The sequence below is a fragment of the Phaethon aethereus genome (genome assembly GCF_964289735.1).
Source record: "Phaethon aethereus genome assembly, chromosome: 3".
Taxonomy (NCBI): domain Eukaryota; kingdom Metazoa; phylum Chordata; class Aves; order Phaethontiformes; family Phaethontidae; genus Phaethon; species Phaethon aethereus.
The window spans coordinates 69,070,753-69,091,630 of record NC_138576.1 but is presented as its reverse complement, the minus strand read 5'-3'; the positions used below and the strand labels follow the sequence as shown (position 1 = coordinate 69,091,630).

Sequence of the window (20,878 nt, the reverse complement as noted above, 5' to 3'; positions counted from 1 at the left end):
GCAATAAAAATAATCCAATGAATTACAGAAGAGTTTAACCGCTTTTTTTAATAGAAAGTCTTTACATACAATGATTCTTTCAACAAGAATATTTTTAATGGGTCTTTGAAACAGAACTCTATCAGAACAAAAACGGGCTCATTCCTACTTTTCTTCAGAATGTTCTTTCTGCTGGTCTACCACTCCTACACCATTATAAAATGGACCCAAGTCTCATCAGTAGTTACAGCTGGATTTGTTATAAATACACCACCTATTCCTACAAGTGTGCAGTTCATTTCTCTAGTTGCTGGGGGGTACTAAAAGCTTCATAAACATTAGCAGCAAAATCTTTCACTTGCTCCATCATCAACAGGTCCTGGAAGAAATTTAAAGGATAAATTTGCTTAATCAAACACATCCACCACTATTCTGGTTTTGCTGCAGTACATAATTCAGCATGAGAAAATGCACCTGGCACTCCCATACACTAACTCAAATTTCTCACTTTAGGAAGGTTTATGGGCAGAACTGCAAGTAGAACCAAGTCAATAGACCCTTTTTGTGCTTCTGCACAGTTTAGGAGAGGGAGGAGGTCCTAGAAAAATAGCATATTTTTAGAAGATAGAAGTTTACAAAAGGTTCAAATTAGGCCAGTTGTTTCTACTTTTTTTTTTTTTAATGCCACTGAAATTAAATAGAATGAAGTACATTTTTTAAAAGAAATATACAACATTCATTTTTAAATTTTACTTGGGTTATTTTAAATAGGCAAGATTCTTACCTGAACAAAGTGACTGGGTGTTTCACTGCATACTGAATGGATCTGTCCATTTATTATTGGGATTATCTTGGCTAAAGGAAGACTGACACTGGAAAGACTAGAAGAGAACAAAAAATACTGAGTTAGACCTGCTTTGACATTAGTAAAGCCACTAAAGTGTGATTATTACAATTCTAAATAATTGCTACTTCAGAAGAGTTGAACGACTGCAAACGAAAACGTACAGATGAAGGTTTTTTTCCCTATCAGGTCTTTCACTTAACAGAGAGAAGTACCCAAGCAAATTTCAGCTGGTGTTCCCATTACTCACAGTTTCACATTTGCTTCTCGTGCAAGAGAAATACGGTTTAGCCAGAGCCTTTACATGTGAGTGCGTGTGTAAACAGTTGTTAGAAGTGCCAGTCTACAGTCTCACAGTATCTCAAACTCTAAACCAGGCTTAGGACAGACAGCCAAACTACAGCCTTTGGGATATTTTAGGTGATGTAAATAGTATGTATTTAAAGAAAAACATTACTCTGAGAGCCATCAGTTATTAAAATAAATTCCATAAAACCAGTTATTATTCAAGGTTTTAGTATTTTAGAAATTATATTTCAAGGATTTCAACTCAGCTTTTGGATTTGTAACACTCTCACTGCATTGTTCCACACCAAAGTTAACTTCAGAATAAAAGCTACCTTTAAACAGGCTTCTAGGAAGAGGCAGAAGATCCTGAATGTTAGTATCTTTTTTCCAGCATACCAGTGAAGAACCTAAAGCTCTGTAGGTGCTTCGGCTGCCCGTATTTGGAGAATCGTGGTAACGCCCACCTTCCTTGAGAACTACAGCAAGGGACAGCCACAGTCTGGGGGGTAGAGAGCTTATCTGCTAACCGTGGCAGCACGCTATCCTTCTCACGGGGGAGGTACTGCGGTACGTCTTTCAGCAGTCGCCACCAGTGGGAACTCCTTAGCTAGAAAGGCAGTCTGCTTCTACAGGCTTGGCAAAAAGTGGAAGGTATAGGTCTTCCGAGTTCTACTTTTAAGTCTGCAAGTCATGGTGGGAAAGATACCTCACGTAAATTCTAGCAGTGTCAGGGTGGGAAGAAACGTGGCATACTCCTGGCTGTCTGCTTGACCGAAGTGAGGAGACTGCATTTATTCTTGAAAAGCAAGAAGCAGAATTATTTCCAGTGTGAGAACTTCAAATGGGCAGGAAAATCCATAGCCTTTTTTTGGAATTCACTATGAACCCAAAGCATTAGTCACATGAGAACCACAACAAAAGAACACACTTACCTATGTACAGAGCCATTCCGCAAAAGGTCCTGCTCAGTAGGTCTAAAAAACTCTGCCATGTTGTCCAGCAGTCGACTGAAGCCTCTATTTAAACATGTGCTCAAAACTGTACTGAAGTCTGGACTGAAAAAAACCCAAATGGTTTGGTTCCTGGGATTTATTTTTTCAAACTAAAACCCTCTGCAAGTCTTCAGTGCTACAGATGTCCCTCCCCTAAGGGAAGATGCAAAAGGCCATATAGCCATAAGCTATAGCCACCTCAAGAAAAGACCAGCTCCCCAGCAACTCCACAGCAAACCAATCAACCACCTAAGCTCTACCCTAAGATTAATAAAAACCAGATAAATCTACAGCATTCCTCACTTCTCTTTCTTGCTAAGTAGTACATAGAAGTGACTTCTCTTACCCTTAAAAAGCCCCAGATCTTCAACAGCTGCAGTGTACGAATAGTTTGGCAGTGGGCTCAATTCCATCATGTTCAACATTTATTACAGAAACCTCATGTCCATAGCTCTCTGGTACAAGCATACAGCCATACAACCACTCTCAACCATGCATTAAAAATAAACTTCGATATGCCAAAACTGGTGTTCATTTTATCAAAGCAAGTAAATCCTATAAAATGACTCAATTTACCCTGCTTTAGCAGAAGAGAAGTACTCCTCTGCTCCTGCGTAACTATAGAAAAGGTGAGGAAGAGGTAAAGGGGGGTCTGACTAGGAAGGACATCCTGGTCCTCTCATTAAGGCAGGATATAAATGAGTTTCAGAGCTCTCAAATTTTTAAAGTTCCAGCCTACAATTAGTGAATATAAATATTTAATGCAGCAGAGTGGTCACATTTCACAAATGAAAGCTGACAGCTTTTTCTATGAAGGTAACTGTCTTACATAAACAATAGCTGTGAGGAGAAGTTTAATATGAATACAGAATATTTCTCTATACCTTTCTAGCATATCTCTAGTTTCATTAAGTAATTTAATTGTAGCAACATCTCTTTCTGTGAGTCCACAGGCCTAGAAAAAGCAAAGACAGACAGACACTATTTTGAAGGAAATCCATTGGCAACCATAAGAATAAGAGTAGAAATAGAAGAGTTTTGTACCACGGAATTAAGCAAAGATGTACAAGACATCTATTTAAAAGAAAAGATGTACTGTAAATGAGATTCTTTATGATTTGTGTTCTAATTTTCTTTTTAAATGGTCACTGTAGGAATTTTTACTAAAAACAACATGAAAAATACCAGAATAACTAAGCAAAGTATTTTTTCTACTTCTGAACTCTAAAATGGAAATACCAGCTGCATATCAGCTTAAGTTAAAGGGATAAGTGCATGTAGTCACACACTGAAGCCTAAGTTTCTTCTCTATACCACGATGATATCAAGTTAAGAATGAGTTTTCTCCAACCTGTGGTGCAGATGGAGACAAACACTAAGAAAATTTAGGAAATTGTGACAACTGAGTTTAAATACACCTTTCTGTTGACTCCTGTTCATTTTCCAGCCCAAAGCAACAAAGGACTCCAGCACACCATCATCTTGTGCATCAGCCAAGATGCTACAACACTGCATGATCTTTGTTGGTACACAAGTGCAAGATAATACAATTTAGCTTAGGGCTGAGTTAAGCTGCACTGTGTTACAGCATATGTCACAGGCTAAAAGCGGTAATTGGGCTGTGTTTCTGAGCTCAAAGCTGACATTCTGAGGATGACACTTGTTTTCAATCAAATCTGATGAAAGTACAACTTTACTTTGCCTAGATTGAAGAGAGAGGGACACTTGATTTATGGTGGAAGAGGCATCACCGTTTATTAAAGATACAGATGCCACAGTACAACTAGAGGAGTGTTATGCACCCTTCCTTCCCCAAAACAGACAAAAAAAATGAAGAAAAGTAGATCAAAGAAACTGAAACACATACCTGGGTAGCCAAGGGGTTTTCTTCATCTGGCATCAGATAATGACATAAGGGAGAGTAAGATGCAATCTGATCTGAATCCTTATGTTCCACTACTCTCCTGATATCTTTAAATTTCTGTTCCAGGTCCAGAAGAGATAGGGTGTGCTTAAGGGAAATACTGGAAAGGAAAGAGACTAGTGTTGATTGCAAAATGAATAATGATGCTTTGTTCTCCTACCAGTAACATTTTCACAAGTAACAGGATCCCAATCTGCTATATTGGTTTGCACTGGCAGACATAGCCTGCTATAATAAAAGCATTGTTTTGGAAAAAGTCAGTACACCTTCTCTTTTTAAAATTCTAATAAAAATCATTGTTTTGGGAACAGTCATCACAATAAAGATTAAAAGCTAACCACAGAGAAATACAGACTCTTACCTTCCAAAAACTTTATGTACAGCTTGTTTAACAATAGTTATTAACTCAGTCAGTCCTAGAACAAGAAAAGTGTGAAAATTATTCTAATGATTTGCTCAAGTCTAGAAAAAAAAGTAGCATTTTGTAAGTGTAGTTAGCTTATAATAAGCATCATACCATCTCCTAAAAGGTGCTGAATACTTGATAAATATTGCTGCTGAACTTCAGGGGGAGCTAGTGGTGTCTGTGGGGCAAAAATAACAAACAGTTCTGTGACATGTCAACAGTAGAGAACAATGCACAAAACATTTCAAACCTGTTGTGAACAATTTCCTTAATCTTTATATAATACCCTGCAGCCGATGGATTCCCCCATTCTCATGCAACTCCGTAGCTTCTGACTCTCTTCCTGCCATCAACCCATGGATCTTTCATAAGTCCTCTGGCATTCTTCTCTTCAATACTATACAGATCTCTCTTCCATCTTCAGTGGCACAGGAAAATCTTTCACTTTTCATTCATATATAGGAAAGTCTCTTAAAAAACTGCATTGCAGGTGAAACTAGACCCTCCACCACCCCAAAACTTAAACGCAGTAGAACAGGATATTTATGCTCAACCCTAACAAAAGCTTATCTGATAGAAAAGCAGCTTTCAGGAACTGAGATAGGGTCCCAGTCTGCTCCAGCACAGCGCCTCAGAGTTGGCCCTGTCACAGTGAGGGTGGTGAACCACTGGCACAGGTTGCCCAGAGAGGTGGTAGATGCCCCATCCCTGGCAACATTCAAGGTCCGGTTGGACAGGGCTCCGAGCAACCTGATCTAGTTGAAGATGTCCCTGCTCATTGCAGGGGGGTTGGGCTAGATGGCCTTTAAAGGTCCCTTCCAACCCAAACTAACTATTCTAACCCACTTCTCTTGGAAAAATAACAGAAACATGTTTCTAGTCCAAGCTCATCTTGCCCTTTTAAAAAAATCTTTTTCGGGTTTTACAAAATGAAGCACAACCTCCATCAACCCTGAAGTCCCTAATGAAAGCTTTTCTCAGACCTGCCTTGACATGCTGTTCCTTGACTCTCAGCAGGAGCTATCACAGGGGGACATATGAGAACTAATCCAAGTTTGTAGCCATTATTTTTAGATGAGCCATCCAACAATTTGCAGATCTTACTCTCTACAATGGGTACTTGCTTACTGTGGGATTGATCTATTTTTATTGAGCAGTGATAGTTGTACTGAACAAACAAAAAGCAACCCTTCTACCTTGCTTGGCCCCACCAACAGATATTTAAGTAGATGGCCTTTTTGGAGTTAAACAAAACAGTTAAAATTTCAAAGACAACATTTTTCTTCTTTAATCCTAGGAAAATTTAGCTGGGGGAATTAATGTATGTGCTAGGAAGACCTAAGCATTTATATACATTTGTCTAAATATCTGGGATCATTCACACACTATTACTGTTTCACAAAAAATTAATGAAACCTAAGAAATTATTTTACGTTGGTGTTTAGATCTGAAGTAACATTCTTTAAGCAATACAAATGCGGACAAAAGGTATCCTTCAGTATTGCTAGTATTTTGTTAAGCAAGCGTATCACCAAATCATCCAATTTTAGAGGCTATTAGAACACATCAATATTACTTTCAGTAATGCTTCCACACCTCTGACTCTTATAAGAGCACTCTCTTTCATTCTAACACTCCTACGCTATGCCCTTTTTATCTCTCACTAAATAATCCTTTCACTTCCAAGAAAGTGGAAGTTCTACCTTTGAAACAAAACAAGAAACTTACTGTGCCGTTTTTGCAGAGTGCAGCATTATCTAGGTAGATGTAACCGCCAATAATATTTAACTGGACTCGCAAAAGAACTACTAGCATACAGGTACTATATACAGCTACAATGCTTCTTGTGAAACCTTGAAAAGAGACAACAAAATAACTTCAAAGTCAAAGAAATAAGGGTGAGTCAAGGAGGGAGACTGCTCTCCAAGACTCAGGAAGTGCTGATGAATTTTAAATACACAGTCACATTTCTTTCATTGGTTGTCATAACACTCGTTTTCACAACATGCCCAAGATGGTCATGAGTCTAATATGTGCTGCAGCTACGTCTAAAGTGTCCCATTTAAAGTCCTACATTCATGTAATTTTGCACGTTACACAAGTTATTTTGGGGAAAAATAAAATTTATAGAAGTTGCTTCAGAAGGAAAATGGGTATACTGTCAAATCACCTTTCTTCTTCAGGCCAGGAATTACACACAGTATGTTAGCCCTCATCATGCAATTAAGATACAGAAGGAGTAACAGCAGCTTGGGAAAAAAGCTACCTAAGGCAGGAGCAGCTAATATCTAAAGAAAGAAAATTAAAACGAGCATCAGCTACCAGCCAGTAGGCAACAGTGGACGTGTGGAAGAAGTGACGTGAATAAATATGGATAAATGCTGAGTAGCAAGGACACAGGAAGAAAGCAGCCAGATCAGAAGTAGGATCTGTGAAAAGGAGAAACAAAACCAAAAGGAAGGAAAGACAAAACCAGGGAGGTGAGAGGGATAACAAATGGTACTGAGGAATCAAAAGTAGTAGAAAAAGCTGAGGAGTATTCACTACATAATTATCTGACTTCACTATTCTTCCTTCCCTTCCACTGCTTCCATCAGGCAATAAATAAAAAGATGAACCAAAGCGTTCACAACCACTGCTATGGTGGTTCTCTCAAACAGGCTTGAAAAGAGGAAACTGCTGGCCAGGTAAGGGCTGGCCTCCATTTCTGATTGATGTTTTGTTAGATTCAGCATAGAACTTTCAAAAAAACTAGTCTGATTTTCCTGTGATGGCACAGAAAGTTCCCACAAAGTTTTCTTGAGTGGGGTAACACGAAGGCCAATAAAATTCTTCAGCTTTGTCTCTGAGCTTCTAACTTCCCCTGGGGCTATGAAAAATTCCTTCATGAGGAGCTCTTGGGAGGGTGGGCAGGGAGGAGGTTTGCCACATACTGTGTTACACTATCTTCATATCTACTGAAACAACAGCCCAGTATGAAGCATGCATTTTAAAGGGTGTGAAAGACATTTGAAATGTATACTAAATATTATGCAGATGGAACCTTTCATTTCCACTTACTTATTATCTTTAAATCCTCCCATATTTCTAACTTGTTTGCTGGCCTGTAGGAAACATAAATGGAAATATTAAACATTAAAAGGTATATTTTCCTTGGAAATTAATAAATATGGTAGATGAAATAGCAGTGCTCTAAGGTGAGCTCATTTAGCTACTATAAGTATTCAGATCAGATTCGTGTCTACATTGATTTGCCTCATTCAAGAAAGCAGTATATAGACAATACACTATGAAGCCATAGAAAAGATATTCAAACTTTAATGTATGAATGTAGTATTTAGTGATGTCAATTATACACTTATATTATCAGTTTTGAGTTACTACGCTAAGCAGTCAGAAAAAGCCCACGGGTGGTGCAAAGGGGTCTTTTCTGGGGCCTTGATCCTGTATATGCTTAATGTAGACGTCAGTTCAGTAGGGCTTCCTGTAGCCACCTGTGCATAATAAGTGCAGAATCATAATTTCCATATCCTACTTTCTTGCAAGACTTACCATTGCCTGACTTGGTTTTAAAGTTCAGATTTAATCACCAAAAACCAAAGAGATCATGACAATCTGTGGAAAAGAAGTCTTGTGCCATCCACACAAATGCAAGTTGATCTTTCTTCTTTCATTGAGGCGTATTTACTTTTCTGACCTGACCAATTCCTAAAATTGTATATATTCTGCAGTCAAAAGAGCAAAACTGAGGATTGCATAGATACACCTGAACTGCCCAAGGTACATCGTGTATTTGTAACTATTATCCAGAGGTAATGTTAGCAATATAGCAGCAGTAGCAGAGATAAGACAAGCTAACCATCCAAAAAGTTTCATCAGCCATTCTCACTTGCTAAGCAGTGTCAGTAAAGAATGGCTACTGTATATATATCGTGGAGAAATAATTTGTGAAAGTCACTTAGAGAAACATTTGGTAATTTCTTAGGCTCAGAATTAATACTTAAATATTTAGGGCAGATAGTTCAGATTAACCTAGACTTCACAGTAACCTAATTTAAAAAAAAATACATACTTTTCACCGGCAATAATTTCTCTTTACAGGCACAACACATGCACTTTAGCATTTGTTTAATCATTTTATCACTTACATAAACAATGAATTTTTAAGCTCACCACTATGAAATAATGCAAATGAACTGATACAATAAACTATGAAGCTTACAATTCCAAAGGTAAAGAGAGAGATTAAAGAAAGGATAGCTAGAAGGAATACAAGGATCCATGGCACATACAAAACCAGCATACATGCTTCTCTCTTTGCAAGCTAAATCAAAAGTTTTAGAAGCTATTCTAAAGCAAAACAAAGGAAAGACTGTTAAAAAAATACAATAATAGCTCTATAGATAAAACATGTAACAGGACTCCAAACCGCATTTGTTACTTATGAGTGGTAAGTTTTCCATGCCAACTGAAGAGAGAAAGAGAAGCCAAAACATCAACATCAGCCAACTACAGTTGCACCTATTATATCAAAACATTTTCTAGAGCTCTTACTCACACTGTTTCTCCTCACAATGTAAGGCAACAGCCAGGTAACAGTTTAAGTCTGCAAGTATTAAGCCTAACAGTGGAAATGGATTTTTCAGTCTTCATCTGCTGCAATTTTCTAAGACTCAACTGCTACTCAAAATTTAACTTTTATTTCACATTATTTATTTGGAAAACCATTGCCTGCTATGGAAGCAAAAGGCAATGCAAACAAAAAAAGAGAGGTTTGGAGTAAAGCTAAATGCTGAATAAGTGGACAATACGCAACATCTGCAAGGCTACAGCAGCAGGTACTTCACCTCATCTCAATCAATCACATTACTTTGAAAAGAGGAGGACAGACAGAGCAAAAACATCTGTGGTCTTGTGTCCCTCTCCCTCTTTAAAAGTTTCTCTGAAAGTCAGAAGACTTCAGCCTGCTTACACCCCTGCTGACACCCCTGCCTGCCCCAAATTACTAAAATGATGTAAAAAGGTTTTGAATTTAAGGAAGTGAACAGATTTTAAGTTAAATAAGCTTACCTAAGCCATAACACGATCTGTAACATATGGTAACACAGATCCATAACATAGATTATGTGATAAAAGGACTATGGCTTCAGGGACATTGAGAAAGGTAAACCTCCACATCTACTCTTTTGTATGTTCAACAACAATGGCACTCAAAGGTCTGGAGCCATTTGATTCATCTTCTCAAATCGAAGGCAAAAGAAAACAAATCTATTCCTCCATATGTAGCACAAGAATGCAGAGCTCTTTTAAAGACTCACTTCAAAATGGAATGAGCGGATGGCTCATTCCACGATCCGTGCCTTCCCAAACCCTTCTCTACCTTTTCAGTTCAAAAAGTTCAAGCATCTAGTTAAAACTTCCTCAGCATAAGTCAAAAAAGGAAGCATTAAGACACAAACTCCACTGTAAGATACACTCTAAGGAGACATACATGCTTACAGGATATTGCATGTAACCAGCATTTTAAAAAATATTTCTTTTCAGAAATGCATAACAATAATATCAGAAAGTCTCATCTCTATTTTCACTAGGATTATTGGAATTCAGAAGTGGGTCACCATGCCTGTAAACTGTTTCAACTAGTCAAACAAGTTAGGGACACCAGATATATCCTGATAAAAGAATGCATGCTACAGAGAACAAACTAAGGCATTTTATGTCCTCACCACCGAACAAAGGATTACAGGCCTTTATAGACTATTTTGCTGCACAGTCCAGAAGTCAAATCTGGTGATTCACAAGATCTCTTGTTCATTCAGGTTAAATTTTCATTGCATAAAAGTCTTATTATGACAAATGTAATTATTTAAATAGTAAACATTAAAGTATTAAATATTAAATCTAAATGTAATTTTACATGAAATATTTACTATAAATATATATTAATATAAATAGACATATAAATAGTTAATATTAAATATAAATATTATTTAACTTAAATATTGTATAAATAAAACTTATTAAAATATTTAATACTATTAAATATTCCATTAAAATTAACTTTTCCTAATTTCTTGTTGTTTGGGGTAAATAATATTCAATTACAGTGGCAAATTCTTAGATAATCTGTTATAAAAACATTACTCAGGCTGCAATTCCCATTTTAAATATCACATTCTGTTGCCTTGTGGGCATTTTTTTGACCGAAAAAGGACAATGACTGGATAGGTAATCTATTAAATGCTGGTCATCTGAAGTTATAGCTATATAAATAAGCTAGTGGGAGGTAAACTATAAAGGCAGTCTAGAGTGAGTCAGAAACCCTGTGTTAACTGCCTACATAACACTTCTACTCTGTGCCAAATGCCAAGCAGCTTACTCTACTTTTAAGGTACGCTATTATGCATTTTATGTTATTTTAAAATATGCTGTTTGTTCCTGCAGTTTTAAAGAAACCAAAGGTGTTTTCTGACAGGGAAACATTCCTCTTAATGTACGACATGCTTCTACTTGTTCTACTTCCAAATGAAAAAAATTTCTTCTCATAGCTTACATCATTTGCAATCTCATCTTGGATACTTTCCACTACTATTCAGGTCTGACCTTGGTAAGATTACATAAACATTTTTATAAACACAACATGAACAACTCAGTAAAGATACTTTGTCCTGTTGAAGAGACAAGTAAGTACTTTATTTGCCTATTTTATAAGCACTTCAACAAAAACCATGGCTCTCCTTGCAGCATCTTAATGGAAATATTATTTCTTATAATGTTTGGAAAATGTCAGCTCTACCTATTAAAATACACCTAACGTGACACAAAATATTTACATAGTGATTTCAAAATACTTTAAGACTAGTGACTCAGTGAGACACAGAACCAAAATCCTGCATGCTCCCTGTACTATAAATATATAACTTGAAAAAAACTTGTCTTGTGATCAAAACAAGTGATCTTTAACACAATTAACAAAACAGTCTTACCTATTTTTAAGAAGGGATGTGAGACTCTCAGAATTTAATTGATGCATTAAGGCATCCCTCAATGTTGGAAGCATTGACAGCACTGTTATTAAAAGGAAAAAAAAAAAGAGAAAAAAATCTGTCAACATCAAAAAAATAATGATAAACCTATCCCCAGCTCTCACTCAATAGCTGCTATACAATGTAAATCCAGGAAAAGCTCAACAGGCAAAGCTGGGGGGAAAAACAAAATGGGAAATTCTGGGGGTACTCAGAAGTGCAATTACCTGCGCGCCTCTTACAAGCTTGGGCACAACGCTGCCCTTACGTGCCTACGTGCCTTTGTTAGCCCTAACTGCGGATGCGTGCTCACACCCTGCATATCTGCGTATACGTGCCTTCAACTCCCCAGAAGAAAATCTGGTGAAAATCTACACTGTTGCGTTTCTCCAAATGAGAAAAAAACAGATCTGAGGTTTGGGGTTTTTTTCCCCTAACAAGAGAACCAGAAAAGGTAAGTTTTAAAAAAAAAAAAAAAGTTGGTGGAAAAATCCTTTACCTTCAGAATATTCAATGTGCAATCTGCTGTTATATGATAGAAACAGAAAATAGAAAAATGGAAAACAAGCATGCATAGAACATAATAAATAATAAGAAAAAAATACGAAAAATCTTGACAAGAATGCATGCTGCCAAACAGAAGGTACTTCGTGCAACAAAGGGCAAAAAGAAACTTAGTCCTTGCAGTAAAATCAATCCCAGCACTACAAAATGGAAAAGATGAAAATGAAATACCAGGTTATTTCATGTCACGGTAAACACAGGGCACAGAAAGCATTTATAGCCACCCAAGAAGCCATTACAAATTTAAACAGGAGAAGAAAAAGCTGCCCAATTTGTTTTACAGAAATAGTTTTGAATGGCCTATATTTACAAGAATGACAAGGATTTTCTTAAACTGTTACCCTTCCACCTCCTCTCTAAAAATCCGAAGACCAGTTCTGTAATATAAATATTTCTACTTTTTGCTCCTCGGCTACTCAGGTACCTTTTAACTGTTAAAATGTAGGGAACTAATGGGCTGATGTGCTTCTTATTTGTAAATAAAAATTACCCACGAAGCTCTCTGCGTAGCTTACTAACAATGTGCTATAATGAATAAAATAATCCTGCTGTAAATTCAATATTGTTTGAATCTGGGTGCTGTTTCACACCTCAATACCACATGCAATTTAGGGCAATACCCAAAGGGTCTTGAAGTGACAAAAAATTGTAACCTGCATGTATATTTGTATGCATTATAGATGGATATATTCAAACCAAGGGTTAAGATGACCCCTAGAAATCCCTTCAATCCTATGTTCTTCAGATTCTGGTTTTATTATGCAAAATGACTCTATTTATGTACTAGTATTTCATTAGGATTTTGAATCCACCTATACTTCTTATTCTTCCATCCTGTCAATATGTCGTATAAATCCCCAAATAATTCCACCTATCAGTAACAGTAGCTATTTCCTTAACTTACCTGTCATATTGCATGTCCTCTGATTACTTTCAAAATGATACTGCCTTCGCGCTTGGGCGATGTATTCAGCTGCCTCTCGTTCTTGGATTTCTCTGATTTTCTTCTGCCCGTATTTTCCCAGTAAATAGACTCCTACAGAGAGATTTTCATATTATAAGCTGTTTTAAAAATGTGAGGAAGCCCCTTCAGCCTCTTTCTTTGATTTTAAACCGTAAGTGTGCATAGTGGGGTTTTTGGGATATGCGAGTCTTAAGTATTTTAATACTTACTGACAAAGTAACAATCAGAAATAATATTTTGAGAATTAATTAAAATGTCAAGGGTAATGACTTGAATCAGTGTAAGAAACTTTCCTGAGAAGAGGTATCTTGTCTGTCAAAGAAGGCATTTTTTATACTACTGCAACATGCACAACTAATACTGAAAAGACTGAAGCAAAAACAAACAATAGAGACAAGAAACTGAAATGCACAGGTCTGGAGACGGATGAAACTTTAATTTTTTTAAAAAGATATCTTTCTAAAATTAGCAGAACTTAGAGATGAAACTCAAGTCTTAAAAATCACGAGACAAATGTTACTGACCAACACTTCCTTCACTTGGTCCTGAAACTTGTCTGTATGCAGAACCCTGGCTTCAGTGGGCCTTGACTGTGGCCCTCTCCTTTCTTACCATGCCTGGTTCCTACTCTCCAGCCCCACTCTTCTCCTGCCATTGAGGATCTCATTCATCCCTCATCACCCTCACTACAAATTTCCATTTCTACAAAGACCCACCAAAAATTGTTATTCTACGTTTCTTCCTCTCCCAACACACATCGCTTTGAAGTTTCCCCCAGCTGTTTTTCCCACACCATCAGATCTCTCTCCAGGCTGCCCACAGACCTCTTCTCACCCTTCCTTGTCTCTGTCCCCCTTTCTAAGCCACTCCTCAAGGTACCACTACGTCTTCCAGACTTACCCTCAGCACCTTTGCCCACTGCAAGCTGCTTTGCATGAATTTCTCCCCCTCCACCCAGGGCTTCTCATAACACCTCCTGTATATCAGGTTCATTCGCTGCCGCCTATATGCACTGGTAGCAGCAGTTACCTGTTCAGGTGCATAACAAGCTCTTCCCATGTTCTCTCAGGAAAGAACCTGAGTGTTAAGAGAGGAACAAACCAAGCAGAAAAGACTACTGTAGAAGTTGATCATCTTCTGTCCACTGGGGAGCCACCCCCGAAGTACTGAAACCCTTCTACAGAGTGTCAGCTCCAACTCTGCCAAATCAATAGTGGTACACACAAGAAATCTGAATATCAAATCTTTATTTTTTTTTCCACCAAGCACTTTCAAAAGTCATAAACATAGAGCTACAAAGTTTTCTTCAAAGTTCAATTTTCACATTTCAAAGTTAATATCTGAATGAGGCATTTAACAGTTGCTGAATGCTGAAAGTTTTAAAACCATTTTTACAAGCCCAATCCACAAAAACTAAAAAAAACCCACCAAACTCCTCCCCAAGATTTTGAATTCAACTACATTTTTTAGATCATTAAAAGTTTTCAATACCTTCTCCAAAATCACTATCAGTATTTCAAAAAGCTTGTCAACTTTGTGCTCCAATATTCATGGTTGCAAAAAAATCCATTATTCATATTGACATTATGTTTCCTAATAGGCAACTACAAGCCAGACCAGTTTGGAACAACCACAGTCACTTCCATTTATTTCCCCAAAGCCTCATAAAATAAAGTCAAAATGGCGAAGTCGCTCTCTCTTGCTTCAGTCTTTAGGCAGACTGAGCATTTGCCATGTGGAAGATGCGCCCCATTAGATGCAAACTTTAATATTATGGTTCCATATACATAAACCACAATTTTACCACTATAAATTGTTAACCAAAATGACAACAACAATTAGACTGTTTTTCTCTAAACAATTATCAATTTCTGCCAAGAACATGTATTTAGAACACAATTGTCAGGGTACTGATTTTTTTTTTTCCCAGCTAACATACTGAAACAGCAATAATTTTTTTAGTATTAATTAGTAATTTTTGAACACAAGATTTTTCCAATCATTTTATCCCACCACATTTTTCACATTACATTCATAGTCATTTGCCCAAATGAGTACTTTTGTTTATTCTTCTCCCCCAATCTTTAACTCCAGGTTTTGTGGCACAAAGGTCTCATAATTAACAAAAAAGAAAAAAAAAGACTCTTCCTGCATATACACAGGACACAGGCAGACATGCAAACAATGCAAGAAGAATCATGTGCATGCCCTTGAGTGACATGTTGGAGCAGCACCTTTGCAATTAAGATTGAGACACCCAATTGCTTAATACGACTGTTAAAGCTGTGTGATTACTCTGCACTAACAACTGCTGTACCTTGTAAGGGTCCAAAGTTGCATTAGCAGTCATCCAGGTTTAACAAGGAGATACCAGAAAAAACAGTTGTCTAAAATCATGCAACACCAGCTGCTAGTAGTCGTCATTTCTCCCCTCCTCCCTTGAACTAAGCTGTAACTTTGAACCCTCACAAACACGTTATTTACTTCAATATCATCTTCATCTTTGGGAATGCAATGCATTAGAAGTTAACCAAAGCAAAAGTTATACCACCCACACAGCTTAAGCAAAACCAATGAACAACAACAAACTTTGGATGTCAGCAGCAGACTGCCTCTGTAACGAACTGCATTGGCTTCTAAGTGCCTCCAAGTCGCCTGGAGGACACAGCACCACACTTGGGAAATCCGAGTCTCCTTCGCACTTGGGAAATTGGAGTCTCCCTTGTGACAATGAACTTCTGCCCACTAGCCACTCGTGCCTGAACGCAGCGGCACAGCCTCTGCAAGTCTCCGGCTTATGGGACATTTCAAGGAGCTGCCAGCCTGGGAGTTGGTCTGCATGTGTGTTCACATTTTACTTTAGAACTACCGTCTGTATCTATATCGATACACGTAGCATTAATTCAGAAGAGCTGAAAATAACACAGACTTCTATGAAGTCCAGGCTGAATGCATCACGTGAAAACATCGTCACTTGGAGTTGGAAAGCAGGACCAGAGAAAGCCACATCCCAAGAACTGACATAATGTCAAGTCAGCTAACATAAATGTAAGAAACTAAACTGACATTTTGAAAGTCTTTGCTGTTATAAACAAGCAAAGTGGACACCAACTTTTTACAATAGAGGTAAAATTGAGTTATATTAGCTAAGTATGGGATAGGAGGTCTGCAAAAAGCGGCAGCAGCAGCATTTTATATCTAATTAGCTAAAACATTTGTATAGATGGAACTTCATACTGAATGTTTCCCGTATGTTCCATACAACACCAGGTATTAAGAAAAATCAACAAGAATGAGACTGCCCAAAAGATAATTTCTACGTAAACCCTTTTCTGCCTTCATGGAAATGTGAACTATGCAAACAACTATAGTTCCAACACTTCTGATTCACAGAGGGTTCGAAACAGATGAGTGGTACTAACTAGGATTGTATCACCTGATGCCAGAACCTTCAGGTACAGGAACCTCAGTAAGGACCTTGAACTACAATTCATACTGCTTTAAAATATATCTACAAACCAATTCCTATTGGTTGTCTGTGCTGGTTTTGTCTGTGCTAAGAGTTAATTTTCTTCATAGTAGCTAGTATGGGGCTATGGAACAGAGTTGATAATACAGAGATGTTTTAGTTATTGCTGAACAGTGTTTACACAGAGTCAAAGCCTTTTCTGCTCCCCACACCACCCCACCAATGAGTAGGCTGGGGGTGCACAAGAAGTTGGGACGATACACAGCTGGGGCAGCTGGCCCCAACTGACCAAATGGACATTCCATACCATACGGCATCATGCTCAGCAATAAAACTAGGGGGGAGGATGGCAGGGGGGCCGCTGCTCGGGGACTGGCTGTGCCTCAGTCAGTTGGTAGTGAGCAATTGTTTTCATTTGCATCACTTGTCTTCCTTGGGTTTTACTTTTCTCTCTCTTTGTTATTTATTATTCCCCTCTCTTTTCATTACAATTTATTATTACTATTATTATTATTTCTTTTTTTAATTATTAAATTGTTTTTATCTCAACCCATAAGTTTCCTCACTTTCACCCTTCTGATTCTCTCCCCCATCCCACTGGAAGAGGGAGTACGTGGCTGGGTGGTGCTTTGTTGCTGGCCAGGGTTAAACCATGACACTGTCCTGCAGCACCAGGGACACCTGCAGTCTACAATACCCATACCCTGTGAAAGCAACACTTTGATTCATCTGTTAACAGTGAGTTGAGATAATTATGCTCTAATTTGTCTCTGTAGCCCTCTTTGGCTGTAGTACTGTATAGTCTTTTACCATCTAAACGTAAGTAATGCAAGTAGCTTACAAAATCTGCAGGCTCTTCCAGAACACTGACAGCTCTGTAAGTTGTGGTTTGTCCTTATGTACAAGCAAGCCACGCATCAACTGACATACAAATGTCCCATTATGGTTGAAAAACGTAACACTAAAGCCTTATACTCTTGGGACCACTGAGTCCCACCAAAACCTATTTAACACCCCTGCACTTACTCATAAACCAAGACAACTTTGCTAAGCAGACAGACTTTGCTAAGCAGACAGACTTCTGAACTGAAATGTTCTTTCTGTGAGCTGAAGGTTGCAACAGATGAAATTGAGCCATAATTAATTCACCACTGAAATCAGAACCATACATTGCAAACACACCCTGAACTTGCTCTTCTACTGCAGCGAGAGAATTTCAACAGTGAATCATTTTGTAATTTCCATTGAAATCTGCCTTGAACACCGAGCACTGAAATAGAACCTACTTCAAGGTAAATCTACCTATCCAGTAAGAACAAGCGAACATAACATATCCTTGCAGCTCCATCATGCTATCTCTCTCTACGTTAAATATTTCTAGTGGGTTTGATCCTCGAGCACTACATTTTGCTTCCTTGAAGTCTTTTTAGTACGCAATTTACTTTATATTGTTGAAAGAACAGACTTCTGAAGAAAGGGTTTGTACAAGGTCTTTGCTAAGTTGTGGTCTTCTCAACCCCTCTCTATGGTTAAGGGAAAGTTACACCTATTTCAGTTGCTTTTCTATCAATTTCAGCTCTTACAAGTTTTGTATCTTCATAAGCAGAAAAATCCGTTGCAGTGTTGGGATTGACAGAAATTACTCTAAGAATGACAGCCACTGATAACACACAAAGAATCCGTCTCAGTAAACAGAGGAAAGTCTACCAACTGACAAAGACTTTGGTGCAATTAATTCTTCAGTAACACAACACTGATACAACATTCTATCAGCAATAATGTAGAGACCCTTCTGTACTAATGAATCATTAAATAGCCACATTAACCTCTAACCATGTGCCAGTTAAAGACGTAAAATCATTAAATCCTGTGATGTCCCATTTTCCTTGTTACATCCTCCTTTTCAGAAAATGCACCTACAGCTCTTAAAAAAACAAAAACAAAAAACCAAACATTGTCTCTGGTCTGTCCTGTCTCTGGTATTAAATCATCAGATTTGGATGCTTTTCTTGTATCATTCAGCCACAGACATATTCTGTCTTCAAGGCAGCGACGTGAAGTTGTATTCCACCTTTCAACATTAGGCAGTATTTTTTGAAGGAGAGTCCATTGTGGATCTCAGAGTTCCGATTCATTGATAGTGGCATTACCATAGCTCCTGGACTTATTTTAAGGTCTGATCCATAACTAGTAAGTAGATGGCCAAAGCACTCACGATTCAGCCGAAAAACTGTAGTGCAGCACGCTGCAGTAAATCCCTCCATCTCCTAGGCTGTCCTAAAATACCATAGTGCAAGTTGCAGCTGGCAGTAGCTAATGATGTTCTCCTGCTTGTGAATGCCTTGATTTACTACAGAGTCTCAACTACAAAAAAACCCCAATTCTCTACAGAGTCCTTAAATACAACACAGCCTGAGAAAACAAGTATTTGATCCATGCTGCAGGCAATGACAGCATAGTTCAATATTTTCAGTCAGAAGTTGAAATGCTTGCTAGAAGAGAAGCATCTTGGGTTGTATTTTTTTGATTGGCCACATTTTAAATGACTTTATTTTAGTCCCTGATTATTTTTTTTTAAGTGTACTTCGTCCAGTCAGTGGCATTTTAGTGAAAGTGACACTGAATCGTACATAAACAGCACTAATCATAAGGAAAAAGCTGCAAATTCAGTGATATCAGGATGGTTTGAAGGTTGGCAGAGGGCTGTTTATACATGATGAATTTAGGATTTCAGGCTATGAGGACTACCAAGAGCCACAAGCTCCCCAATATCTGCTTTCCCACTTGGACATTGATCCACGTTTACAAGCTGAAACTGAGACAACTGATGTTTTTACTATTCCCATTTGTCCACCCACCACTCTCACAAAGATAGCTGAAGGCGAGGGGGAACAGCTTGCAGGTTACAGCCTGGTATATTAAAGTAAATCTATTTACTTAACATGGTGGGCTGTAAATGTGGTGGCTCAGAAACTGGTAAACGTTACATTCTGCAGTACTTGCAGAGTCAGAAAACCTGCAGGTGAGGGGGTGAACTGGAGAAGCGGTCTGACAAGCACTTCAGTAACCATCATCTAACCTATTATCATGTATTAATTGGCACTCTTTGCAAAAACACAGAAGGAATTCATGCTGAAAGGATGCAGAGGACACATCATCCAAGGCAAGTCAGAAGTATATACAAGAGACCTCACCTTAATATGAGACAAAATGTACTCCAAAGACCCTGTAGCCCTCAGAATATTTAACCATTCAGGAAAGTTCCAGTGAGTATAAACAAATACAAACTTTTCTTAGCAACTCTGCAATATTTAACTGGGTCATTTGCGTAAGATACAAGTACATCTGATGACTGGGCGTGCAAAGACATGGCTGTGCCTTTTGAGGAGTATCTAATCTCCATCTGCACAGATATGCACTTTATTATGAAACAGAGAGATAGATACAAGGCGTTATTTTAAATCCAGTTCCAACTAAAAATAACCCTGTAACTCCAAGGAAAGGAGGAGCTTACCAGACCATAACCACCCTACAGGTTAGACAAGAGCCTTAAGGGAGAAAGAACAGCTTGAAGAATTAATGTAAATCCTCTTCTCCAGTAAATTTTTGTGTCTGCAGTTGGTTTATATTTGACAATTCACCTCAACGCGCAAGTCACTTTTAAACGGACAAGCTTTCAGCCTTTGTCCTAAAAACAGTAATACAAATGTCACTCACACTTCGCACGGTTAAATGTTGTTTCAAACCAATACAAACACCCGCCACAAGAATCCCCAGACGACCTGAGTCCCTGTTTTTCAGGGCTTACAGGACTACGTTTAGATTTTCCTCCTCACCTACGAGAACATCCCTCCCGCCACCGGGTGTCTCCCAAAGGCGGTCGCTGGGCGCATTTTGGTGCCGCCAGCAAGGCAAAGGGCTGCTCCACGCCGTCGCCGAGCTCCCTACGCCACAGCCCACCGCTACAGCGGCGGCGATGCAGGGAGGAGGCCAGCCGGGCCCGCGGCACCGCCGGGTCGGTCACGCCAGCGGCCGGCACCGGGCCGGCCCGGGGCCAGACGAGCTTTCCTGCCAGCGGGGAACCCGCCGGACCGCCGGGGGTTGGTCAGGCTTAGCGCCCGAGCGCCGCCTCCGAGGGGGCCTCCCCGGCGGGAGCCGGGAACACTTCAGCGGCAACGGGGAGGCCCCGAGGCCAGGTCCGCGCCGAGTCCTATTACCGCCCCCACCCCTCGGCCCGGCTGCCGGGCACTCACCGCCGAGGAAGGTGCCGAGGACGAGGCATTTCTTCTTGTGTCGCTTGAGGAAACTCCAGAGGGACCGTAGCATCCTGCGCGCGCGGCCCGGCCCGGCCCGGCCGCCCCTCGCCTCCCCGCGTCGGCGGAAGGGGCGGTGGCACTGGCCCCGCCCGCGGTGCCTCGCCGCC

The 20,878-nt window shown here is 39.1% G+C and overlaps 1 protein-coding gene across 1 annotated transcript; it reads right to left on the bottom strand.

The window, feature by feature from the left end:
• Positions 1–274: 274 nt before the first annotated feature.
• Positions 275–20,781, bottom strand: PEX3 (peroxisomal biogenesis factor 3; the record flags this gene model as incomplete). Its single annotated transcript, XM_081997029.1, has 12 exons — positions 275–358; positions 764–860; positions 2,044–2,166; positions 2,988–3,058; positions 3,971–4,127; positions 4,389–4,443; positions 4,545–4,611; positions 6,162–6,286; positions 7,494–7,537; positions 11,420–11,501; positions 12,927–13,058; positions 20,709–20,781. The coding sequence occupies 12 exons, from the start codon at positions 20,779–20,781 to the stop codon at positions 275–277; spliced, it is 1,110 nt and encodes a 369-aa protein (XP_081853155.1).
• Between the last annotated feature and the right edge of the window lie 97 nt (positions 20,782–20,878).